This window comes from Harpegnathos saltator, unplaced genomic scaffold (assembly GCF_003227715.2).
Source record: "Harpegnathos saltator strain DR-91 unplaced genomic scaffold, Hsal_v8.6 scaffold51, whole genome shotgun sequence".
Taxonomy (NCBI): Eukaryota; Metazoa; Arthropoda; class Insecta; order Hymenoptera; family Formicidae; genus Harpegnathos; species Harpegnathos saltator.
This window is the reverse complement of record NW_020230327.1, coordinates 559,702-587,500: the sequence shown is the minus strand read 5'-3', so window position 1 is coordinate 587,500 and position 27,799 is coordinate 559,702. Positions and strand designations below refer to the sequence as shown.

Here is a 27,799-nt window from a genome sequence, read left to right as displayed (position 1 = left end):
GCGATGAGCAAAAAAGAAGGCGGCAAATGTGGGGTAGGTGCGTGTTTTTTGCATACCTTAACAATAAAGATGTCTGCACTCGGCCGTATATCTCGCAGTCGTACAAATTCATACTTCCGCGATATTCCGTGAAGCGATCGCATGCGCTTTTTACATAACTGCGCTCGGACGCGGAGGGCGTTAAATTTGCATGAAAAAATGCCGCGGCGCGCGGTTGCGCAACGTGTTTCTGACGTTACAACTCATTCAGCGATTATCCTTTGTCCCGACGACCGGCGCAGTGGCGGCGGCGGCGGCGGCGGCGGCGGCGGCGGCGGCGGCGCGTTCTTCGCGAAAATATACGCGGCGAGATGCGAGATAAAAGGTATAAGTCTCGCGACGGAGAGGTAGCACGTACGATAAGGCGGGCAGGCCGCGGCGATAAGAGGAGTGCGCACCGCGAGAAACGTACGCACCACGTCGGTGGTAAAGGTAAATATTTTCCACCAACGTTCAGCGCGTGCAGATTTAACACGCAATTGTGTTAATGCGATTATGCAATCTCGAAGCGAACGTTGCTCGAGCGCGATAAATGTGTCTCTTTTGCAGCGCGAGGCAGCGAGAGTATGGCGCGCGAACCGGGAGACATACGCTTCACTGTCGCGACATACATGTCGGAAAATATTACTTTTTTCACAACGTGTAACGGCTTCGTGTAATTTCGTTTCTGATGCAAAATAATAAAAAGGAAGGAGGAAACTTTCGGTCGCTTCGCGGTGTGCGAATAAGACCGCTCTCTCGCGGAGACCGGTGTCTCGCTGAAGTAGACGCGATATTACACGGAGTATGTTCTACAAAAACTTTGCCGATCAATTGTATCTATCAATTAATAAATTCCGTTAATTGGAGACACACTCTCTTGAATGGGACTTGACTCCCTCGTGCATTTTTTATAAAAACAAAACTCTCTCTCCCTCCTTCCCTCTCTCCCTCGTACTTTCTTTTTCCGAGAGTAATTGATCGTTATCTCCAAGTCGCAGTTCTGCGGGATCGTTTACATTTCGCGCAAGGTAAATCGAGGAACGAAATTAACGTTAAGCAAACCGACGGTTAAGTGTCGCGGTAAAATTCGTCGTGCAATACGTCTCGAGAACACTTCCTTCGCCCCGGCGGAACTCGCGTCGCCAAGTCGCGTCGCCGGAGTGGGACGTTATCAATGTTTAAATTTCTAACCGCGAGGAAGCTGCTTGTCAGACTACTTACACTTCGCGACGGAACTTTATCTCAGACAATAATTCAACTTATTCCCCGGTACGTCACGCCGCATCTCTCTTTTCGTTATCTCGCAGCGTCGCAGCGACGCTGCGTTTCCGAAAACGCGGACAAGAGCGGACGTAAATTAACGTCAATACGCACACAACAATCGCGCACAGTCATCGCAACGCCCACGGTCGATCGTCGCGAAGCGCGAGACGAAAGGGTTTTCAACATCTCCGCCGGAGAGACGGAGCGAGCGGAATTATAAACAGAAACGATTCAGACGGTTATAAATTATCGCACGGAGGCGCATACTCCTCGACTCCGCTTCGCGTTATCTGACGCTGATCTCTTCGAGATCGATATCGATGGCGAAATTTTATAGAAGAAAATTTTAGTGCCGCGATATGAAACTAAGTCGCACCAAATTGTTTGGCGCAAAACGAATTCCGCGCGACTGACGTCACTTCATGTCGTTCAATATAATTATCCAGCTTTACACGTCAGCGTTAATTGTAGCGCTGACACAGCACGAACACAATTATTTCTCGTATGTATGTTTCCGCGCGCGATACATCCCGCATATCATTTCCGCGACGCCTCGCGAATTCGTCGTGAAACATTTACGGATGTAAATTGCCACGACAGTCGAGTGTGATAATAACATTAATAACCCACCTCTTCTCTCTTTCCTCCTCTCTCCCTCCCTCCCTCTTTCTCTCTCTCTCTCTCTCTCTCTCTCTCTCTCTCTCTCTCTCTCTCTCTCTCGCTCGCTCGCTCGCTCGCTCGCTCGCTCGCTCGCTCTTTCTTTCCGTTTCTCTCTCACTTTCCTCTTGCCGATACATCCTCTTTAAGAGCCCCGGATCTGTCATCACGGAGGCGGCCGATCGCGGCGCGGTCATTAGCGGCGCAACCGAGTTCTTAATCGCAATCACGAAACCGTGCGTCAAGCCTCGTGTGTACGTACGTGCGCGACCTTATCGGAACCACAAATTCAACGGTAACTTGCCGCCATCTTCTTACGAGATATCTTGATCGCCGGGCGCCTTAAAGAGCAACGTCGACGACATCGGCCAGCGCCGACGATTATCTTCAAAGTCGGGGAGCGAAATCGTAACAAGGGGCAAAGCGAGAGCGATTAATGCGACGACCGCGACGATAAGCCGCAATTCATTATTCGGGACAATAATCCGCGAACGGAAAGAATCGTCGGAGAAAGGCAGCCGGGCGCTGCTATACGTCGAAATGGCTATATATTCAGCGATACAACCATAATGATGACATGCAATACTCGATTTTTCATACTTTTACACTAAAATTATAACGCGTATGATAAGTGTAATATTGTCACATTGTTATTAAATTTATCGTGTAGAAAAGCCTTTCCACCAAATAATCGCAATTATCGTAATCGCAACAGTAATAATAATTGTTACTACAATTATTATGACAATCGAGATACGATATAAAATTGAACGGCCCAGCGCGAGAGTGTACGGTTTGCACGTACAGGTTGCGTGAAAAGTTCGCGGAGCGGCATCTATAAGTAAATGGTAGAATTATAAATTGTAGTCCGTTATATAGAATCACTCTTCACATGAATCTGGGTTAGGTTTCATTTCCATCTGTCAATTCTTTCTGTGTTTACAAGCCAATTGAAGTTGACGTGCCGGTACATTTGTTTGCAACGAAAAATTTGAAACAACGTGCAGTGATTGAGTTCTTTGTTAAAAAAAGGTTTAAAGGCAATGGAAATTCATTCCGAGATGTGTTAGGGGAATCTGCTCCTTCAAAAACAATGGTTTGTAAATGGGCACTTGAGTTTCAACGTGGTCGTACAAGCATTGAAGATGATCCACGCAGTGGATGTCCAAAAAGCACGTCAACACCAGAAATCATTGAGCAAATACATGTTATTGTTTCTGAAGATCCAAGTGTGACTACGCGTGAAATTGCTCATACCATAGGCATTTCAGATGAACGGGTACGACATATTTTGCATAAAGAATTACAAATGAAAAAGATGTTTGGAAAAGTGGTGCCGCATACGTTAACAATTCAACAAAAACTCGCTCGAAAGCAAATTTCTCAGCGTCATTTGGATCGTTTTAAGAAGAATAAAACCGATTTTGTGCGTCGTTTTATAACTATGGATGAGACTTGGATCTATCACCATGATCCTAAATTGAAACAGGAACGTTTACAGTGCACTAAAGCTGGATGCTCAGCTGCAAAGCAAACAAAGCATGAAAGATCGGCAAAAAAGGTTTTGGCATCAGTTTCTTGGGATGTTAAAGGGATTTTGTTAATTGACTATCTGGAAAAAGGTAAAACAATTAACTCTGAATATTATCGTAACCTTTTGGATCAATTGGACGCAAAAATTCGTGAGAAAAGACCTGGTTTGCAGCACAAACAAATCATTTTTCACCAAGACAACGCACCTGCTCACAAAAGTGTTTTGTCAATGTCTAAATTCAATGAATTGAGGTACAAATTGCTTGATCATCCACCGTATTCGCCAGATTTGGCACACAGCGACTTCTATCTGTTCCGAAACCTGAAACAGTTCCTCCGTGGAAAGTATTTTTTGTCGAATGAAGAAGCTATAGCAGTCCTAGAGGCATATTTCGCAGACCTTCCAGTAACACACTTCCGCGATGGAATAAAATTATTGGAGAGCCATTGGGCCAAGTGTATTGAAGTTAATGGAGACTATATTGAAGAATAAAATCATTTGTAGAATTAGGTATTCTTTATTTCAGTTTCGCTCCGTGAATTTTTCACGCAACCTGTATCGCTACCGCTCGTTCGAGCGCTGTCAAAAGTTTCGGAAGGTGTCTACGAGGCCTCGCGTACATCGGCAATACCGTTGCCGCCGATCGCTTCTCGTTACCTGACTTTGCATCGTGAGATCGAACGAGATCGCGCCCGCAAAAAGTCGTCATCTCGAAATTCGCTCGAGGCGTTGCGAAGAACTGACGCGTTAATTGTATGTAAATAAAAGAAAAATAAAAAGAGCCATTTTTCATTATGCAAGCGCGGCGTGGTCGGTCTTCCGTTGCGTAACAGAGAACCATTGCGCTACACCGACAATGTCAAAAGACGGCTTTGATGCTCTCGTATGCGAGGAGAGTATATCGATATAAATGGGGACATTTTCTCTCTCGTATGCGCACGCGCAAGAGAGAGACAGAGAGAGAGAGCGAGAGATTGAACGAATAAGCAAACAGCTATTCGCCACAGTCGGAACAGATGCACATTATGAAACTAGTCCGGGGAACGAGCAGAAGGTTTATTCGGATCAAGGATCACGAATCGATCGTTATATCGATGCCGGTCTCTCTATAGCCTCGAAAACCGACAGCCGCTGCCGCCGCCACCGCGCGCGGCTGTCGCATTATGATTAACTGTCTCGCCGTTACGACACTGAGCCTCCCCACTAATACCATCGACCGAAATTGACGCTATCGTTCGTGTATCAAGCGCAAACGTGAGTAAATGTCGTCGAGTAAAAATGTACTCGCTCTCTCTCTCTCTCTCTCTCTCTCTCTCTCTCTCTCTCTCTCTCTCTCTCTCTCTCTCTCTCTCTCTCTCTCTCTCTCTATCTATCTATCTATCTATCTATCTATCTTCCTCTCCCTCTGTCGAGCCACTTTGCGAGCAATTAACGCGAGCGTAAAGCGTATCTTTATCGCCGGAAACGTGGAAATGGGTGAGACGAGCGAGCGTAAAGAGGGAAATTATGATATGGATATGAGAGCCAAACGCACGCACGTGAGAAGCTTGCACGATGGATACGAGTGTCGAGGCGAAATTATTAATTAATTAAGAAAAGTATTAAGAAAATGATTCTTGACTCACGTGTACCTTCCGCTGTTCGAGTTTACTCCTCGGGAAGCTGTTGAGCATGGTGACGGAAGTCGAGGCCCAATTGAAGTCCGAGACCGGAAGTCCGTGCGCCTTCGCCTGCAACTCGAGCTCCTGCACGCGCAAGAGCAGCCGTCGATTTTGGTGCTCCAGTTGCTTGTGCCTGAGCTCGTTCTGCTTCATCCTCGTGAGCTCGTTCTTCAGCAACTTTATGTACTCCACCGACGACTTGAGGATCGTACCCTTGTTCGGCCTGACGTCCCTAACAATCTCGTAGTATCTGCAACATGACGGCGGAGAGAAACAAAATTACATTCGCCTCTCGCATTTCTCAGTCCATGTGACGATCGGTGTCTCTGTAACTGTTGTATTACACTGGAGATATACAAAAGTGCAGATGCACAAATTTATAATTTTAAGAAAGACATATTTTTCTCATTACATATCGTCTAAACGAATCCTCGGGATCTGCAGGAGAACTTTTCCGCGCACAGTGCGACCGAGTCAAAACATGAAGAATTGAAGAAAAGAAGATTAACGCAACGCAACAGAGATTGTCGCGCAACATTTGGAGGAAATTCCAAATGCGTATGATAAATATAAAAGGAAGAAATATAAATGTTACATAACAAAGCGGCTCTTTCCTCGCCAACCGCTTGCATGCTCGCAAGCTTGCTTCCCCACGTCAAGCCCTCTACTATTATCAGCCGCGCTAAAAAATTAACAGCGTAATTGCGCAATTCCGCGGTATACTCGATGCATGAGAAGCAACGAGGCAGGAGGGTAAGTTCGCGAGCCCCACGCTCGTATTTTCAATTTGCCCATATCCTCTCAAAGAGACATAAAAAGACGATGACGACCGGGGGTGCCGGGAAAGGGCCAGGTTCCTCTTTGAAACCCTAGGCGCGCGATTATTTCGTCGGAAACGTGTTTGAGACGGGGTGTTTCGCGGGAGATTCCCAAAGTTCCTCACCCGACCGTAATACGACCGATATTACCGTCTCCCGAGTCATACCTCCGCCACCGCCACCGCTACCATCACCGCCGTTGCCGTCGCCGTCGCCGTCGCCGACGCCGTCGCCGTCGCCGTCGCCGTCGCCGTCGCCGTCGCCGTCGCTACCGTCGTCGACGCCGACGTTTTGAGAGCCGTCTCGAGATGGAATTCCGCGCGGGAATTCGCGTGGAATATCAGGCGCACGTCAGGCCGCGATAATTCGACGGGACGTAGGCAACGAAATCCCAAAGAATTTCCATAAAGCTCGCGCTCGCGCACGCGATCGCGACGACGACGACGGCGCTTCCTCTTGGCCGTCCTCTCGCGGAGTTGCCCTCGTACAACTCGCAGACACGGGCGATTTGTTGTTAGTCCCGAGGATTTTTCACGACGACACCGTCGAAAAATTCATGAGAACCCGGCGCTCTCGACGCGGCAACGCGAGAAGCGGCGCCTTCAACTCCTAGCCGAGACTTGTGCGCTTCCTCGCGAGAGAGAGAGAGAGAGAGAGAGAGAGAGAGAGAGAGAGAGAGAGAGAGACATCCGCGATGATCCGAGCGCGCGGACAATTTCGCCGTGCCAGCATGAGGAATGTATGAGGAACGAGCTACTGGTGAATGAGAATGCCAGAGAACGAAGGAGGCGCGAGATTGCCGGAGAAAGTACAATTTCTTTTTTTCCAGATACCTCCCGCGCGATTTACCGTAGGCAGCGCAGTCGAGAATGCGCAGAGGCTGCCAAGTGACTTATCGCGTATCTGCCCGCCCGTTTTCACGATAAGTACGAGAATTCCATTTACCACCGTGCGACGCGAGTCGCACGACATCAGAGTCGCATCCCGAAAAAGAAGCGGAGGTGTGTGTTAAGTCGCATAAACGTGCACGTAACGTTCTTTCGGCAAAACAAAAAGACGGCCGTATCCCGAATGACTAATGCGAGTCGCGCAAGCCAACAATAAGATATATCCACGATAAGATACGGATACATTATCCGTCGGGTATTGTAATTCGCGCGATAGGCGTGAGTATTTGTAATTAAACAACACGTTGCCTGGCTAGATATTGCTCTCTCTCTCTCTCTCTCTCTCTCTCTCTCTCTCTCTCTCTCTCTCTCTCTCTCTCTCTCTCTGTCGCAGATACCGATACAGATATTTCGATACGCCGCGCGATCGTTTGTTTGTTGTGTTATCACGCCGTGTCGACGACGATGCACTTTTCACCGTTCCGCGCTTTTTCACAATAAGAGATATCTCGAAAACGGACGCGACTTCTTCAGCGCGACTCGTGCGCGAGAGCATTGCGAGAGATTCCGCCATAATGGACGCTCCTCCTCCTCGGAGATGGCCGTTCGCTGCTGCGATTTAAATATTTCCCACGCGGAACTCGCGCACAACACTCACGGATTTTCGTCGTTATTCACGCTTTTTTTTCGCGCCGCGCAGCGAAGCGTCGCTGCTTCTATCTCTCTTCTTCTTTCGCGTGAGCGGGCGCGGGCGCGGCCGTTGATTTACGATGGAATCGTTCCGTCGATTTATCGCCCGAAAAATCGCGAAGTACCGTCCACGAGAAAAGCGGCGAATGGAAAGCCTATTATGAGACGGCATTCGTCATGTCCGGGGCGAAGCATTCATTCTTCGTGGACTCTGCGCGAATATAGCCCTCTCTCTCTCTCCCTCATCTCCTCCTTGCACTCCTGCCTGAGAAAACATAATCCTCCACCTCATTCCACGACGCCGTCGCATTCTTAGATTCACCTGATGTTGCATGTGCGGTCGCAAAGCGTGTTCTGCCGAAATTCTGAGGCAATGCAACGACATGAATTCGCGCAAAATTGTAGCCTTAATCACCGTCGAACAAACAATAAAAAAGAGAAAGAAAAAAAAGAACATTCAAAAACGATAACATACAGTCCGATGTAAAATTCGAAAGTTCATCGCGATAAAAATGTTCCCGTCGCCACGCGCAAAGAAATAAAGTCTTTATCGATAATTATTATTTTATACGCTCGGCAGCGAGAGATGGTGTGCGTTCTCGCAGAGGCGTGAAAATAGCGCCGGTGACGTAGCTGTAATAATTACGGTCTCGGCGAAAGTAATTAAATTCACGACACGATCGGGAATGGCGAATGCGCGCGTTGCGGGAGGAGGAGGGGGGGGGGAAATTCGCGAGATTTTGCAAAATCCGGAAGGCAAAAAGGTCGCACGCGCGCGCAGTACTGCACAAAGCACTTTTCCACAAGCGAGAAATCGTGTTCCGTTATGCTGCAACAAGTTCGCGACGACCGGCGCGCTTTAACTAGCGCACCCGCGCGCACTGCGTTCCCGCGAATGCTCCAAATTCTGCATTTTATTAATTTTCCATGTCGCGTAAGAGAAGATGCGTGTGTTTTTAGCCGCTGAATTGTTCATAGAGCGTGGGTTTACGGCTTTTCGTAACGAGGTTGGCTAAAGGTGGCTACCGCCATCGACAACACTCGCGCGCGTTGCCAAGTTAACTCTCGTGGATTAATATTCCGACTCGTTGCATCTTTCAACGAGCGACCGACCGAGCGCGTTTCGCCAACTTTTGCTGCGCACACACACACACAACTGGATCCGTATAATTATCATATTACTTTCCAAGGGAGAAATTTTAACACGCGCAACTCTTGGTCTGAACGTACAACGCGATTGCTGATATTGTTCTCTTGTGCTATTCTTCCCACAAGAACGACTTTGGACGCATATTCAGCACGGGATATACGTTGAGAAGAGAAGTCGTCGGCTGAAAGAATTTGTTGCCGCAATAATTATCAGCGTTACATATTTTTACAAAGCTCTATCATTGGAATCTTTCAAGAGATAAGATTTGCTACATGTCCACGCACATTCGCACGTAAAAAAATCTACAAGAACTCTGCAATGTCTCTGCCACCGGCGCGGTGCGGCGCCGCACGTGTGTGACGCATCCATCTCTCTCGAAACCAACGTCGCGCATACGTCTGATAACGATAATTTCTTATGTCCTTCTGTGTCCACATAAACAAAGAAAATCCGTTGTACATCATTACGAGTGAAAGAATTACCTTTAAAAGGAATAAAGGCGAGGCGTTTCCCAAACAATCCGGTCGTGAAATGGACGAATGTCGCGTCGCAAGTGAGCAAACGCGCTTTCGCGCCGCGCCGCGCGCGATGCTCGACCTGCTGAAATAAATTACCGTTTTATCATAATGAACGAAAAGATGCGCTTGAAGAGAGAGAGAGAGAGAGAGAGAGAGAAAGAGAGAAATTGTCGAGCGTTCCGCGCTTCATCGGCGGCGGAACAACGCCGTCGCGACAACGAGTTTGCAGCAGGCCTCTCTACCGTTCGGGAGTCGCGCGGTTTTCGTACTTGTACGGCGCGTCGGGAACGAGTTTGCACGGCAAACAATAAACAGTCGTGCACCGCCGGAATCGGCGGGTTTCTCCTTCGCTCGCGCTAATGAGCAGCGACGTAAGGAGAACGCGGATGACGGAGGGAGAGAAGGAGAAAGAGAGAGAGAGAGAGAGAGAGAGAGAGAGATTCGGGACGTCGCGTAGGAAGGAGGACAGCTTCGAAACTCGAGCGGGATAAACGGAGACACCGAGAGACGACGACCGAGGCAAGACGGGAGGGAAATCTGTGTCGTGTTTGCCGGTGTCTTTAGAACGGGCTGTACTTCGTTATCACTGGCGCGCTATCGCGCCGAGTTTGCTCGCGTCCCCCTTGATATCCTCTCCCCGGCAAAGCCGAAACTGAAACCCGAAAGGAGAACGAAGTTCTCCCGAGGAAGAGCGCCCGAGAGACGCTCCCGAGAGAGAGAGAGAGAGAGAGTTTCTAAAACGCGCGACATCGTCGCGGTACCCAGCCTTCCCTTATCGCGTGTAATCGCGAGCGACGCGAGCAATTTCCATCTATCCGCGATTTTGGCAGAAAAATCAAGACGAGGTCTTTGCGCCATCTTGCGCGAATGCAGCTACTTTTTTCCTGCGCAGGTTGCAAGGAATCTAATGACTTTCAATATGACTTAGCAATGGATACATACATTTTTCCAAAAGGTAAATTTCGGAATTGAAATTAATCGATTACCGCTCGAAACGACAATTGTAAAAGAAAAGAAATTATATATATATATATATATATATAAAATCTCTATCGCAAATAGTACAGATCGTTTGTATCGTCAAAATTAAAGAGAAATTCCATTAAAGAGAAATTCTTTCGAGTCCACTCGCGTTGTTTGCGATCGAGCAAACGCACAAGAAGAACAAAAGTCTTGAAAAAATATTAACTCGGATTATCTTGACGCGAGTTATGCCTTAAACTGTGTCTGATTCATATCAAATATCCCTGGCCCTCAGACAAGAGCATGAGTTAAAATCCACCTCCGCGGAAAGAATTGTGCAATGCGCGGCTGAGTTGACTCGGCGCGGTTGACAACTCGATTCCTTTTATCACTCGCGATAGGACGAGAGCACAGGCGCGTTGCACCGTCACGCATTTGCAACGAGTGCACCATTGTCTTATCGATGGTACGAGCGTCATTAGATAAGAGGCGCCGCACGAATGGAGGACATGTGTGTGTGTGTGTGTGTGTGTATGTGTGTATGCGGCAGGCGACTCACTAGTCGCGCGCTACACGGGATATGCAAACAACGTGGACAATGCGGCCGAACGCACGCGCGCAATTGCAACAACGGAATGCCAATCGGCGAATTTAAAATGCGCGTTAAGTGCGATCCCGGCGAGGACGCAGCCAGCGAATATAAATTATCGCCGTCGGCAAACACGATCGTGGCGAAGCCGCATTAACTCAACTTTCATCGCCGTTGTGCTCCGAGCGCCGGCGAGAAATTCGTCGTGGGACATTAATCCCATGCGTGGCTCTCGTTATCGCGTCTATTAAGAAGTGACGTGTCGAAAAATAACGGGGTACGGCGGCAGATAAAGAACGTGCCAGCGAGCTGCACGCTTCTTCTCCTTCATCAGACGGAGATAACATAAATTACGAGGCCGTAAATCAATAATTACGAACGGAACACTTAGGTGCCCGCATCGTCCGTTCGGTACGAAGAATCGAGCAATTTTCCAAATTATTCCGCGACGAAAGCGCGTCGAGAGTCACCTCGTCGCCGATCTCGTCTCGACACGTTGCTTGCTGCTCGATATTTCGATCATTCCAAGAGTGTTATATTACAGGACAAATGTGTGGGGAAAAATATCATTCAGAGAGAATACAAGTTTCTTCTTTCGATATTATTTGCCCGGAAAAAAAAGGTATTTATTCATCGCCCCCCGGATGTCACTGCTTACGTCACTGCCGAGAACGGACATATTGGTCGCTCTACTGATAGCTCTAATCGACCTTAATTCGTTCGGATTTTTCCGTGCTTTTTCGAGAATCGATATTCAAAGGAGCTCGCCGGAAAAAGGAGAGCGTCGAGCCCGAAAGAGGTAGTTTCTTTCTTTTTTTAGTTCTCCGGATGTTGACACAGACAAATGGGTCGATCGTCGGATTGATAAATGAACGACGGATTCAGCTGGCCATTATATGCAAAAGGCTCGCTCGTTAGCACGTCCATCGTGTGTCGAAGGAGTCTCCGGGTTGAAGATTCGTGTCAGGGATCGCGTCCGAAATAGGTCAGACATGAAGCTGTCGCCGTCGACGCGGAATATCTTTCGCGGAAAAATAGCCAAGAGGAAACGTATTTCTACCCCCGTGATTGGCGGCGGTTGCATAATCGAAGAACGTTTACTCACAATCATTTGCATACATTTTCCTCAACTGAGATAACTTTCTTACGAGAGAGCAATTTATCTCGGGGACATTGGAGAACGTATTCCCAGAGTCCGGAATTTTTCAATATTAATTCAACTACAAACAAGATAAATCAGATAAATGTTGAGAATAAAAAGTAATTGCTCGTTAAAACGTATACGATAGCTAATATGGCAGCAAAAGTAGGAAGCAATATGTCGCTAATGTCGTGGCTGGATTTGGAAAATTTTCCACCCTTCTGCACCTAACTGACTCGTAATAAAGCCTTTTATGAGGTTGATGAAACACGCCTGGTTTGCAGACAATTAGGTATGTTGAATAATGATACATCAAGTCTTGTTGTCGTGTCTCTCGTTATCGAGCTGACATCGCGAGAAATATTTAAATATCGCGAATAACGTAAAGTGGCGTTAAAGTTAAAACATAGGAAGCGTGATTTACATTATTTTCGACTACAATTGAAGTCTATAATTTGATTAACGGATAATTATGTTTCGAAATTAAGTTTTAAATAAATGTATGTAAAAGTAATGTTTTTTTTTCGAATATTCTTCTCCAAAATCAAATATACGCGAAAAGAAACTTTTCTGATCTGTAACAGAATATAATATAATATTGCGAGGAGCAAGTTTCACAAATTAATTGATCAAGGACACGCTTGTACTGCCTAAAGGACAGACGATAACGCACGGAATAAACTCTCTCTCTCTCTCTCTCTCTTTCTGCCCGTATTTCCGGTTCCTGTCGTCATTTTCCCCTCGCATTTGCCTTCATTCGCCAACTCGAGGAACGTCCCGCTTTGCGAGGAAGCGTTGCGCGCTTTGAGAGCAGGAAGGACAGGAAACAAAGCTAAGATAGGAAGGAAGAACGAGAGCAACGCCGTGGAGAGCCAACGAGAGAGAGAGAGGAAGGGAAGTAGGAGAGGCAGGAGGGCCGGGATGAGAAAAAGGGAATGGAAGAGAGAGGGGGCAGAGGCGAAGAATGGACTTCCGGTGAAAGCCTCTCGTCTTGAGCACCTGACCTGGACTAACTCGCCGTAAAGGGTCACGAACAGGAAATAATGGTCCATGGGGAATGTGCAAAGCGAAAGGTAGAGAATAAGAGGACTACGAGGAGAGAGAGAAGCGCGCGCGGGAGGCAAGCGAGACGAGGTGCAAAAGGGGCAGCTGAGAGTCGGAGACCGACGAACAGACAAGGGAGACGGAAGAACGGACAAGGGAGAGAGAGAGGGGGGGGGAGAGAGAGAGAGAGAGAGAGAGAGAGAGAGAGAGAGAGAGAGAGAGAGAGAGAGAGAGAGAGAGAAGAGCGAGCAACGTGGGACGTGGTAGGTAGAGAAGTGGAAGTAGAAGCAGAAGAAGAGAAATTCGTACTCACGGGTCATTGGTCTTGGGCAGAAGGGTGCCGAGCTCCTTGATCCTGTCGTTGATGTTGAAGCGCCGCCGTCGCTCGACTGAAAACGGAAATTGTGCACATCAATCATGGCGCTCGCGGCAAATGCGAGAGGTCGCGTTAATTCGCAGCTAATCGCGCGACCGAATCGATGCGCATCACACAGAGAAGAGTCGCTTCGAACGATTCGGGCTTTCAAACCCGTCTGTCGTGTTCGAAGTGACTGAAGAGCCGAGAGCTCGCACACAGATTGGTTTATGGTCTATGATTATTGCCAAAGGGATCATTTTGTTATTATTACCCAACGCGTATCTCAACGACAATGCGAGATCTCGCGTAACGTGATCTCATCTCGATATCTATACCCCGGGAAATCGTGTCGGCCGCGACGATCAACGATTTCAACTTTAAATGCGCGCATTGCAAAATCGCGCTGTAAAGGTGACACAGTTCGCAAAATCGTCATACGTCCCCCCCCCCACCAAAATACTTTCGATAGATGTGTAAAGAGTATTGAGAAAATGTTTTCAAACTATTTCGACGTACATGTGTACAAGGCGAACTTAGGTATGTCGTCTTTGATGGGATAGTAAAATTTGTCCAGCAACTACCCCTTCTCCTTCCGGTTGCAATCTCCGGATATAGGATAGAGAGAGGAGACGAAGGAGCAAGCCTCGTCTATATTTCTTCGAGGCTTCGAGGCTCGAGTCTAGATCCACCATAGCTCGCGGGCTATTATTTTCCTCGAGTTTACAGCCACTTGGCCGGATTGGGGGCAAACGCGATATCCTCCGATCGCTCGATCCTAATAAACTATATCGTCCTGCCCGGATCGCGCGAATCGCGTCGAGGGTCGAATTGTCCCATCCCCGAAATATCGAGGTATCGTCGTCTCGTATCGAAGTTATCCGACGGGGAGGCATATCGCGCTTTCCGGAGGATATAGCGTATCTCCCCTGCGGAAAAGACTGAGCGAACCGAATCGCCCTATCATTGGCACGTGACCCCGTCGCCGATCGATTATTCTGGCCAGGTATCTCTCGAAGGTGCGCGAGAGAGGTCAAGCCGCGCGCGCACGCCGGCGGACCGCGCTGTCCGAGTGTCCGGACGGCTCCGATATCGCGAGATCGCGAGATCGCGAGAGCGCCTCGGTCGAAAGTAAATTTGTCAAAATGTGTTACCGCGAGACGGAGAGCGTTTCCTTGCCGGACGATAAAAGCAGCGCAGCATTACGTGTCGAAATTAATCGATAAAAATATACGCCGCGGGACGGCGCGGCGCCGATCAATTTCTCTTTCGTTCTTTTTTGCACCGTATACCGTCAGATACGCCAATAAATAACGTCGGCTCCTTATCTACGTCCAAAATTAATCGACTCGAGACGCGCGATAAGGATCGCGGAAGTGCCAGGAGGAAACGAGGAAATTATTTTGTTTCCCTCAACGAGGACGCGTCGTGAAATTTTCTTGTCGTTTCGTTTCACTTGATGATAAATTATGGCTCGACAATGTTGAGTTATTACCGCGCGGCAAATTTTGTCGCTTCTTCTCCCTTTGTTCGAGATGTTGGAAAGGACTCCTTAATTTTAGGAAATCCTTAAATTTAAGCGGGGAGGAATCAATTTTAAATAAAATTCTAGCTAGTCTCGGGGCGCTTCAAAGCCAATCGCAGACCTACAGCGCGCTAAGCCAAATTCTGCAGATTGCTGATTCATGCGAGGACAAATATTTGTAAGCAACGTCGTAGGACGGGAGACCAGAAACGCGACAAGACAGATCGAGGGGATTGTACGAGGCACGCGCGGGACACGAAGGAACAGCCTTGAAAACTTTGAGGAAGCTGTAACTTCCTTGCTCGTACTCGGTTTGCGTCGCAGAAGAGAGAGAAGGCGGGAGGGTGGGGAGGAGAGGAGAGAGACAGACAGAAACGAGAACACCAGAGGCAAAAGACGATGAAGAGAGAGAGAGAGAGAGAGAGCAAGATGGATATTGCGGGGGACGACGAGGAGAAGCTTCCTCTGATCCTGCTGATTAGATTACGATGGTTAATTCGGAAGAGGGCGAAGCAGGCTGGAAAGTCGAAAGATGGAAGGGGTTGGAGGAGAATGGAGAAGGGGACGAGAAGATCGAAGCAACTCAATTCTATGTCTACGAGAGGATGCGCAAACCTATATTTTTCACTTGGAATCAAAAGGCACGCCTTCCTAATCGAAGACGACGAGTCTCATTAATCAGCCGGGTCCGGTTTCCGTTGGGAAGAAATTATACGAGATACGAGTAAAGATTACGGCGAAGCGTCTCATCAGTCTTGGTGCCGCGTCTCCGCACGGGAGCGGGAATGCTAAATCGTCCTTTAACTCCGGCGAATTAACGCGCGACGTTCGGCCTGCGGCGAGAAAATGATTCTTTTCCTAACAATAACCTGCGATTATCGCGAATTATCCCGCGAATAACTTTATCCATCTGGATTCCCGATTTTCTAGCAGATTAGTACGTACCAGATTTATGCGAATAATATCGGAAAATTCCTCGCCAGAATTCTAAAAAGCTTCAACGAACTCTTAGAAGCAAGTTTTCCTTCGAACAAATTAAAATGAAAATTTAAAATGAAAATCGCGAAAAAAGATTGACCATATCGAGTTTAACCTAAATTATCCAAAATCGAGGCAAAATCGCTTGTTAAAAACGTGAAGCGACTCGAGAGGAAAAAACGCCGTGACTGATAAAAACCGACAAATTAGGGGGAGAGGGAGAGAGAGAGAGAGAGAGAGAGAGAGAGAGAGAGATGCGCTCGCAAATAAACTCACGTTCGCGCATACTCATATAGTATGCGCAGAAAAACGAAAAGCGAAGAAGGAAAGAAAAAGAATAAGTCGGCGGTTGCCTCGGTGATGCATAAACACCTCTTTTGTTCGTCGCGTGTGGCGCACGTAGAACACCGTGCGATCGACAATGCGCCGCGGCGGGATGCACAATAGCGGTCAATAAGTAGCGGGACAAAGGGGGAGGGAGAGCGAATTAGCAGCGGGACGCGCGACTATTTTTACGGAATTCCTCGTTTATTTTCTATGTTGCCGTGTACTCTCCGCAGCCGTTACTTCGCCATTCTCTCTTACAAATTCAATCCCGCTTCCTTCGCCCCCCTCCCCCCCGTACCACCTCCTCGCCAGTGCAGCGTGGAGCAGCCAGCCGGCCGGCAGGTCGGCCTTTCATTACGCTCGCGATTGTTTACGGAAAGTTGAACGCTCCAGTTCCTCCCAATGCGCGGCCGGGAGCACTCGCAACCCGCCCTCGATTTCCGCTTGTTTCGTTCGCGAGCGTCGCGCACATTTTTTGCAATTCCAGCGACGCCTTAATCGCGAGAGAGACAACGGCGAGCTGGAATTGGCGCGCGCGGAGGATTGGCGTCTTGCGGAGAAATCGCACGCAGCGCAAGCGGCGAGCAAGACCGCTTAAAGACCACAACGTAATTTCCTTGCTTAAATGAAGTTACGCAAATTGTATTAATAATATTATTTCTCGCCGTTGTTGCGCGGCGGCATTTTTATTCTCGTGTATATATACACGGAGAGACACGGAGAGAATCTACTTACCCGCAAACGCAGGTGTGCGACAAAATTCGAAAAGACAGATTCAGACAGAATCGCTTCGTTCCGGGAAGAAACAATTTTCAAACCTTATCGATTGCCGCGAGAAGTGTTCACCTACCATCGGCAGGCTTTCGAGAGCTCCCACCCGCACCCGTATTTCCCGAGAAACGAGGCTCCTTCTTTTTTTCATTACGAATCTTGCCACGTCGTGTTTAAAGCGTGCCGATAAAATCGGCGTGTACACCTAAAGTGCACACATATATTTCCGCGCAAAGTCCGCGGAAAAGCCCACGAGAGACCTCGAGGCGAGAGGTCTCTCGTGGGCTTTTCGCGTCGCGGCGGAAAACGAGGCGAGATAATTGATGCCCACTGATTACTCGATCAAATTTACGTGTCACCACGGTCGCGAGTCGCGAGCACAAAGCGCGCGACCGATTCGAACGACGCGTAACGCGTATCGCATCGTAAAACGAGAACACGGTCGGTAAAACCCGGCGGTGACGTTGTCCAAATATCGCCGCTCGAAAATTGTTGATTCGCTCGTTACGCGCGCCACAGCTAATCTATTTCGTCACCTTAATGAGAATCCCTCGCGCTGGCGCACCGCGCGATCGGTTTTCGACGTTCAACACCTTGCCCGCGAAACAAAAAGCCCGCCGACGGGTCCGCCGTAAAATCGATTGGCACTTCGTTCGTAGGAAAACGAACCGCGCGCGCGCGCTCTCAATCTCTCGAGCTTGTGTGTGCGTCTGCGTTACTTTTTACAAATAATGTCTCTCGTCGTGCATTTTATTATAATAAATTAGAGAATGCGATGGTACCGCGTATACGAGAATGCGATAACAGAGGGGAAAAACAGCTGCATCGTCATCAAAGAGGCGGCGAAAATTAAATTTGCAGCGTTACCGCTCTACGCGTACATCGCGCGCGCACGCGCGCGAGTCCTTGAAGAAAAGTATAAAGTTTCAAACGACACATGCGCCTGCATTCGTGCGTTAAAAAGTTGCTTATCTTCGCGCACACGAGAATTTTAGATACGAAAATAGATCTGACGATCTATCTAACGAGGAAAGACGAAAGTGTTATTATACGAAATAACGAGAAAAAATCTCAAACAACTACGTGCTCGGAGAGCATTGTGTGCATTGTTTGCGAACGAAAAACGAAAACAAGGAAAATCACTCAAAAATATGAAATTTTTTTTCTCTCCTATGGAAGAGCATCATCGACATTAATAACGAGAGAAGAGCGACTCGCGGAAATTTTTTCAGTAAAGTTACAATTCATGCCGTCAAACGTGACTGCACAAAGTTATATTTGGTCGGCCGTCGTTGTTCGTGTCAACAGATGACAGACTGACGCTAGTTTAATTGACTACATTTGCGATAATAATAGACGGCCGATGTCGACGGTGTGTAGCAAACGCGGCGGGCAATACTCTCCTATTGTCATTTAAATACTCCACTTACGTCGCAACCTCCGTATTGACATAAGAGTGTAACGTAGTGAATGCTGACAACAATGACGATGTAACGGTAGCAAACGAGACACCACCGATTGCTAGCATTCAGGTGTAAATTACGCGATGGCGCCTATCAATTATTGCTACATGGATAAACACGAACATTTGTTTGCAGTCCGCCTATCGGGCGACATTTAAAGCGACTCCATCATGATGAAAACGTTAACCTTACCGTTTGGGAGCCACGTGCACGAGCGCGCGACATTCGCCGATATTTTCGTGCCAAACTCACGTTTTGTAATCCTATCGCGAGCGTGAACAACCTCTCTTTAGCGAAAGACAAAGCGAACCGTGGCGTGGTTTGACATATACAAATGTTTACAGTGACGTTTCGCGAAGCGGACAAAATGACGATGAAACGCATCGAGAGAGAGATTCATCGTTTGGACATATTGTCCGTCCAGAAAATTGTCGCAAAGTCAATTTTGCGAGTTCTTTTGTAATTTGCGAATTATACTGACAAATGATTAGGACGAATCAATCGTGTCAATTCAATCAATTTGTAAGAAACGTCAGAACGTTACGATACGGATCATCGTGAAAACATTGAAACTACCGAAAGACACGGCTCTCTGATAATTAATGTACGAGAATATGACTCGGTAACTCTCTCTCTCTCTCTCTGACGAGGGTACCGATCGATAAGAGCAGCTGTCTACTTACTCATGTTGTGGTTATCCTTTTTCTGTCGGTCCTTAGCAAGGGCATGGATCTCCGCTTCGGTGAGCAGAAGAGGCTCCGGCTTAATCTGAAGCTCCGGTATATTCGTTAGACTGCCGGCCTGACCGTCCTTCAAACCGTCGCCCAAGGAGCCAGCCTCGAACGACAGGATGTCGTCCAAGAGGTCCTCAGCCTGCAATCAGAGCGAAAACGCGTGCTGCCATTCAGATGAAATTAACTCGCGCAAACGGCGCTGTAAAAAAAAAAAAAAAGAAAAAGAGATAAAAGAGCACGCCATGCGAATTTTATAACTCTTTAACAGCCGAGAAATACACGACACCTCGGTCGCATTTCGTTCAAAAGCCACTTCGAATGTCGCAGTTATCGTAAATCACCAATCTAATATCGCGCGCAAGACCACACTGGAATCGCATTGAAAAATTAAAGCGATCATTGGCACACATACACACACACACACACACACACAGAGAGAGAGAGAGAGAGAGAGAAGAGTATGATTCGCTAATCGGTATGATTTATTATCATTCCGCGTCCCGTTGATTCACTCGGGTCGAGTGATCCGCAAACAGAAGAAACTACGTTATACGCGATCGATACGCAAATGACGCGCTTTTACGAGGCGCTCGATAATAAAGTGAACTCGTCATCGTTCTCGCGTGCACACAACATTACCGGGACGACATTACTAGCTCGCGGTGGTTAATGCAATTTTTCCTCAGGACGGGACGTCCTTACGACCGATGTAAATGATGGTTTCGCAAAGGGTGGATGGTAGACAGGCAGGTAGAGTGAAAGGAGGAGAGAGGAGCACGCAGGAGGGAGAAATTCAAAAGGAGCGAAGGGAAGGTGTACGGAAAGTGCGCCATCGTTAATAATTCCTAGGAGCGAACGAGCGAGCGCGATCGACGCCGTTCGCTAAATCACCCTTTCAAGTCTTAAAGACTCGTTGTCTTCGGTGCGCAAAGCTCTCCGCGATATATCGACCGTAATGTTATTCACGGGCTCCTCGATAAAATGATTCACGCGTCGACGTGGCCGCCGCCGCCGCCGCCGTCGTCGCCGTCGCCGTCGTCGCCGTCGTCGTCGTCGTCGTCGTCGTCGTCGTCATCATCGCCGTCGCGAAATCGAACTCGTTCGCTCGCCCCGAGCGGCGTTTATTCACCGCTTCCTTTCCAACGCGTCCGTTCCATATTCCGCTCGCCGTAATATTTCGCCCCCGCCGGCGTCCAATAAGTGATCGTTCATCGGGACGTGATACGGATTTAAGTGGCAAACATTGTTCGGCCGCCGTCGATAAAGCGAGACGAAAGACGCGTGATTCATAATGATAAATCCCCGCGTGTCCGATTCGGTGGAAAGCACGCGGCCTTTTTCTTTTCTCGCGATTATCTGCGACTAGCACTGGTATCGCCTGGTGAATTAAAGATTGCGCAAAGTGTTACACCGATTCACGCGCGATAAGACCAGAATGTGCATTCTCGCGAGAAAGAACAAGAGTCGAATGAATGCGCGATCGTTGGAATCTACGATTCAGGTAACTTCCTCGCGGTGATTTATAATTAATCGTGTGACTCTCTGATTTCCGGGTCTCTCTCTCTCTCTCTCTCTCTCTCTCTTTCTTTCTGCTCACTGTCGGAACACGTCGGAGAAAATATCCAAGCTCCACTCCCTCTCCCCAAAATTTCTCGCTAAGAATTTTGATTCAAAACAATACGCCTCTGAATTTACGGCGGCGCGAAGCGATGAGAAAAAGATACCTTCGTCAAATGTCACAATTGGCCAGACTCCTAGATTAATTGTCAGCGTGTCAAGCAAAGCAAGGGGGAAACATTGTCTCCGCATTCGTAATTAAGGGCTGCGATTGTCGCGCGTAACTGTAAGTAAGTTCTCCGCAAGACGCAAAGTCTCGGGATACACGTCGATGCGCGAGCGCATCGCGAGTGCAGTCGTTGCTACTGCCACTGCAGCGACACAGCCGCGTGTGTGTGCCGTTACGTAAACATTACGTAAACAATAATAAGCCAGCTCTGTTGGCCTATAGAACAACGTTTCGACGCCGACTGTTGCCGCCAACGGGAGATGAATCGAGTTACCTCTTGGTCCGACGAACGCGCTTTGACGCGAGCGAACCGACAAAAGCCATGCGCCATGGCTGCGAGCGAGAAACACGATAATTGTATAATAGCTCGTATGTGCCAGCGAGTGTATACAGGGTACCCTGCTAGTCGCTTGCCACGCTTACCACGACGAGAGGTCAAAACTTAAAGATGCGCTTCACGACACGCTTGAACCGACTTAAAACCAACTTAAAAATCAAGTGATTTTAGTTGAATAATTCGACAAGGACTTTTTAGCAACATGAGACTGTTACATTCCAATTTATTGTCAAATTTGTCAAGATATAAGGACAAGGATATTAGACCAGAATTAGCGTGAAGAAGGCGAAGAGGTCTGATGAATTTTTGCCAATGAAAAGATATTGGTGAAATAAAAATCTATCTTCTGTAATATAGAATACAGATAAAATAATGACTAAGAAAATAAAAATTGACGAGGAAGGAAACGCGCAGGACATCCTGCTGCGGCATGCAGCGAGACGACAATTCTGATGCACAGGAGGGAAAGAGATAGAGAGAACACGCTTTGCGCTCGCAGTACTTGCGTATCCACGAGGCGTTGGAAGTCGAATGCTGCCGACGTCCCGTAAGAAATCTGTCGTTAACGCGACATCTTGTAGTGACGAAGAGAATGCGTACACGTCGAGAAAGAGGCAATTTCGACACACGACGATGAGAATGAACGGCGGCGGAGTGCGAAAGAGATGCGAAGCGGGGGTGAATGGATGACAGAGACAACGCCGTTGATCTCGTCAGCGCGGTCAATGAAACTGACGCGCGCGCGCGGAAAGGGAGACACGGACGACCGCTGAAGGGACTATACATAATATATGCGACGCGCGATCAAAGTGAATCGCCTCCTGCAATACGAGCGTCAGGAGATGACGCACGCACCAAAGCCCGAGATTTGACATTTAACTCCACGCGCGCGGCGCGTACTTTTATCGTGACATTTTCCCGCGTAACGCGGGAAATATCGAGATTAAATGAAGGACGAAGACGATCATCGCGCAAGAATAATCGCGCGACTTTTGACCCCTGTGAAATAGTACACGCGCCGTGAAACTTTTATTATTATTTAACGCTTCGACAGCGACGCTACTTACGCGCCTTACTTTATTCCGCCGGTTATCGCCTTGCAGAAAAAGATTTGTCGTTGATGGCAATTTATCGCGGCATTACAGAGATCGTACAAAAGTAGATTTACAATTTTATATGCCAAAAGTACGTTCACCCGCGAGTGAACAATCCAGCGCGCGATCCAGCGAAAATAGCGTATTTCCACGAGAAGCTCGACCGTCAAAGTGTCAAAATATAAAATTATTACAGCGTGATTTCGTCTACTTTAAAAAAATGAAAAAATATAAATAATACATATAACGGATAGACCGTGGTGTCACGCATCGCGCGATCGGCGAATTTTTAGATTCGCGTTATCAATCGACGTGATATTTTATACGCTGCGTTACATAAATTTTTCACGTTTTCCGGATAGAGCACGCACGTGCTTCGAGAGGCCGCCATGCCTCCATGTAGAGGGAGAGAAAGAGAGAGAGAGAGAGAGAGAGAGAGAGAGAGAGAGAGAGAGAGAGGAGAGAGAGAGAGAGAGAGAGAGAGTTACGTTCCCGTATAATCCCGCGGTGAATCGCGCGAATCGAGAGAGCGGAAATTTGGCGGTGCATACCGCCGATAATGGTTATCTGGTGCGTCGATGTTAGCCGACGATAAAGAGACCACGGCCTGGGCGTCGGCATTTTATTTCGCGGGGATCCCGTTTAAAGTAGTCCACGTCGATTTCGTGAATTATGCCACGGCGCGGCCGCAATTCGCGAAACGCAATTGCCGCGTAGGCCCGCCGCTCGTTAAACGGCGAGAAAAAAGGCGCGAGGCGCTACACCTCGTTAAACATCACCGGCCGTTGATGGACACCCATTTCGTCTCTGCTTCTTTCGCAACACACTCGCGCACCGAGTATACGTGCATACGTGCGTGCGTAAACGAATCGTCTTTAGAGAGAGAGAGAGAGAGAGAGAGAGAGAGCCGCGTTACGGCCGAAACAGCCTTGGCCGTAGAGCCGCATGCGAATGGCTGCAATCGCGCGATTATGCACGCCGCGATGTCGTCGAGCGGAGACGACTCGTATCGTTGTCGCGTGGTCCGACAAAATACAAGCGACACCGATCCGTTTTCCATCCGCTCGCCCGAACCGCGTTTTTGCGTCTGATATTCCGAAATGTTCAATCTCTACAATCACAATCGCCCCCCTGCCTCATCCGACGCTACAAAGGTTACATGTTTGGTTTAAACGTCACATACAGGGGGAGGGGGGCGAGGCGGGGAAGGGCGATTCTTTTCTTCTCGCGAAAGTATCGTAAAAATTGCGCAAAGCTGTCGCGTCGAGTTTATTATCGAGAGAAGAGGATACCTGTGCGTTCGCTGAACAACGTCGTTTCCTCGAAGATGTCCTCCCTTCGTACGAATTTTTCCATCGTTCTAAAGTTCCACGTGGAAGAAGCGCCGATGGTATCAATTAAAACGCGCTACCACCACGCCCGGGAACTAAAATTATCAACGAATCATTCAGCGGTGCGAGCGGACCGAGCGCAGCGACAGGAAGCAATTGCGTCTACGATTGCGTAACGAACCAAGATTATAATTGCATACAATTAAGTACCGCAAGCATGCGAGATAATGTCAGGAACGGCTCTAATGAATTCCGCTCGCATAAGACGTCCGATCCGTCCGATGCACGGCAAGAAACTACGATGAGGCTAACGCAGTTCTTGTTCCGTTATTCATTTCGCGTGTCTATTCGCGTGCGATATTCACCTCCTTCTGTTCCAAAAGAGAGAGAGAGAGAGAGAGAGAGAGAGAGAGAGAGAAACGGAAAAGTAGAGAGAGAAAGAGAAACGAGAAGAAACGAGGATGAAAGCGACGGCTGCAATTTTACGGTACGTTTACTTACATAGTTAATATCGGCGCAGTTCGCGTTCGCAATACGCAAGTACGATCCAAGTCCATCAGATCAGTTCGCGCATTTCGCGAGCATCAAGATCATTAACACATCTAATTAACAGATAAATTTCAGAGTCGCCGCGATAAAGTGCACGAATCGCAATTCAAGCTACTCTCGTTTTATCGCGTATCGTTCGCGATCGGACATACTTTTTATTCGCCGGCGACTAGCGGAACTAAGCAGAAAACAAAAGCGCCCGTTTTTCCTTGCCTGGCGTTTTATAAAATGTATCATGTCCCATCTATGTAAATGAGAACACTTTTTACATGCATGTTGTACGTCACATACGTATAACGGCGGTGCTATGCAAATTCGTATACGCGGCACGTGCGTACGCCAACCATTATTCATACCCCGTCCCCGCCGTGGAAAACGAGTTTATGCTTTGTCAAGGCGCTCGTATTCAATAAAATTCTGCATTAACCAGTCTGTAGGAAAAATTCGTATCGATACGGAAGCCACGTGTCGCTACTGCACCGTTGACCTCGTCCCTCGCGAGTAAGTATTTAACGCGATAATCGTCTCACTTGAGATCACCGCGTGCTTGATGCGGAAAGTATCATTTTTCTTATATTCGAGCAAGTCTACCTCGCGCGCAGCCGAGGAATATATTTGCATGTACAAAGCTCGGATAAATTAATGAACCGAGATACTCGGATAAGAGCGGTCATTTGAACGATTCTCCTCAACGGGGAACTTTCTCGACGGAGTGCCAGCGTAAGACTTACCGTCTTACGTTGATTTTTCACGTTATTTCGCGATTCTGCAAAGCCGTGTGTGTGTGTGTGAAAGCGCGTCGATGCGCGTGCAATTGGAGCGATTACTCCTCCTCGACTGTAACTACTCCAGATCGAAATCGGATTTCATAATTTGTGCGACAGTATAAATCAACATACAATAGCATCATCATTTACATTGATCTCACGACATATTTCGCGCGCGGTGGTAATAACGCGTACACGCGCTCGCGCGCGACCGCGGTACAGCAATTTTCACGGCGTTCTTGGCAAAACAGCCTGTCAACGTAGCTACGTGTGTGTAATTAAATAATTTTCACACACCGTGCCACACCCGGGACGTGTCGTGGTAATGCGCTCATTAGTATCACTTACATACGTCACGTACATGACGTAGCATCATTATCACGAAGCGCAGTCTCTCCACGTTGACGCCTACTTTCCGACGCGCGGATCAACGCGGATCATCGATCGTGTTCCGCTTGGGCATAAACTGTGCCCTAAAGTTAAGTGCAGGCAATCTACGTGTAAACTTTCCGACCTACGTTTCAACACGTGTAATCGTTTACGTACACGTTTCGCGTGGATGAGATGAAATTTTCAGCAGGATGTCCGATAAAGTTTGCAACTATCGCGATCGTTGCGCTTTATTTTTCCGAGCGCGTTTCCCGCGCGCTCAATTACACGCCTAAACGCCCGGCAAGATGAGTCGCCGGCTTGATCTCACGCAGTAAAGAATACGCGAGGAAATGTGCGATTTGTGCGTACACGTAAGCGATACAAGCGATCGGGAAACTCAAGTATTTCTCGCGCCCCGCGCTGTGTTCCGGCACGTGTTATACTATTTCGTCGTGCAGTTATTATGCATTCTTTCCCGGCGTTGTAGCGCGATATTATCTCGCAATCGCGCGAGATAAACACAGGAAATACACACACGTGTGCGCTCGCCGCCAAGGAATGAGCACGCAAATTTTTACATTCGCGTCTCACGCTAAATGCGATCTGCGATCTTGCGTTTATCCGATCTTGAGCGCGGCCCGCGCTCGATTTCGGTGTTTCACACGCGAATGGTCAATGCCCACAGCTTGCTTCAAGACTCGCGTGTTACATCGGAGTAACCGTGACACGCAAAAATAACCGTAACTAGCACCTTCAAACTACGGGGGGGGGGGGCGGGGGGGGTTTCGATGTCGCGAAATCCGATTACTCGGCGGCACGTCGACGTGATTTCGTGCTTATTTCGCTAATGAATTGCAACAATTTCCGACTGGATTATTCGGATTTTCCATCTGTACGTATTATTGCTTGATGATATATTAAAGAATTAGAAACAATAAGCTGTTACTGCGATGGCTTTGCACGAATGTGTACGATTAAAAAATCAGATGCAATAAGGTAAATTGTAATCAATATCAGTAACGCCTCATTATATGTAACGCGTGTTGAGGCTACTTCGTCGGTTAGTGTGCACAGTCCAACATTGCGTGAGAAATTACCCGCTACAAAATTATCTTCAATCCTCTTCGGGAAGCCAAAGAGAGAACATGAATCTGCGCCGAGAGCACTTCAACGACCATATGTGTGTGTGTAAGTATATATTACATATATGTATGTATGTATGTATATATATATATATATATATATATATAAAATGCGACACGAAAATTTCACTCGGTAAATTGTAATCAGCGCTCATTGGTGTGTAGCATTAAGTAATAAGCGACGAGTCACGTTGGCAATGAACAATACACAATATTCGACGCCCACGACGAATTGGCAGCTGCGCGCAAGGCCGCGCTGCCGCGCGCGGCAGTCACTATAATTACATCTCCGTGAAATGCATTTCTTCTTTCCGCACATCGAGGCGGTCGCATGAACACGTTCGGGGGCGTTTCTTTTGAAATACCGCGAGATGCATTAACGGCACGCGATAGCACGATTTTGCGCGCATCTCGCGGGAAACGCAGCTGCCGCATCGCACCGTGAAACGACCGTGCAGCAACGACGGGGCCCTTGAGGCGAGTGAAAACGCGTTATCCTTCGAAACGCCTTGCTCGCGCGCCCGCGCGTACCGAAAACCATAATCTTCATATTTCATTCCCCTCCCGCCTCGCCACACATACAAGGCGACGTAAACGTTAATCTCCGAAAGAGCAAACGAGCAGCACACCGGCGAGTTGAACAGTGACTACTTGAAGCGCTCATTTTCGCGAGGGGAGTTCTATGAAGCAGCCCGATATGAAAATCTAACCGCGCGCGCGGTCTCCTTTTCTTTTTACGAGCCTACGTAAAGAGAAGAAAAATATAAAAGTTTATATCGAAATAATTATGGGCGTAACTTTTACCGATCTACGCCCCTTTCTAAAAGTATTAAATGTGTGTGTGTGTGTGCACGCGTCAGGAGATACTTTCTAAATGTTTAAAGCCGCCAGCCGCGAGACTGGCTGAATTACAGCGATAGCCAGACCGCTATCTAGCATAGGCATCTTGAAATACAGCGATAGCGGTATCAAAAGTGAGGTATAACGCTTTATTACGAAATAAGGGTACGGTACATAGGGTCGTTGGAAATGGGGCGGCGGCGGCGGTGGCGGCGCCACAGCGGGGAGCCGCGATATTTAGTATACCCATGAACGATACTTCTTTCTCGTATTCGTTGTACTCGTAAAGCTCCGCTCGTTTCCGGCGTTCGATGCGATTTCGAGATGAAGGCGAGTACGCCGCATGTACGCGCGCGGACATAAAAGTGGCTTGGGCTTTATCTCGGCATAATTTTACATAACGAAACCGACGCGGCGGCCGGTTAAGTAAGGTAGACGTCGGTCGTTACGTAGCCGCGTTCCCGCCGCCGTTTCCACGAAGATGGGCGGCGT

The 27,799-nt window shown here is 48.1% G+C and overlaps 1 protein-coding gene across 3 annotated transcripts in view; it reads right to left on the bottom strand.

Moving 5' to 3' along the window:
- The window catches only part of Mitf (transcription factor Mitf), a 70,745-nt gene that overhangs the window by 1,524 nt on the left and 41,422 nt on the right, over nucleotides 1-27,799 (bottom strand). For 2 of the 3 annotated variants that reach the window (XM_025302664.1, XM_025302662.1), the window contains exons 4-6: nucleotides 19,039-19,228; nucleotides 13,250-13,325; nucleotides 5,101-5,386 (exon numbers count right to left, since the gene is read on the bottom strand). In XM_025302664.1, the coding sequence (XP_025158449.1) occupies nucleotides 5,101-5,386; nucleotides 13,250-13,325; nucleotides 19,039-19,228 (552 nt within the window). The remainder of the gene's footprint in view (nucleotides 1-5,100; nucleotides 5,387-13,249; nucleotides 13,326-19,038; nucleotides 19,229-27,799) is intronic. The other variant, XM_025302663.1, reaches the window with a different exon arrangement.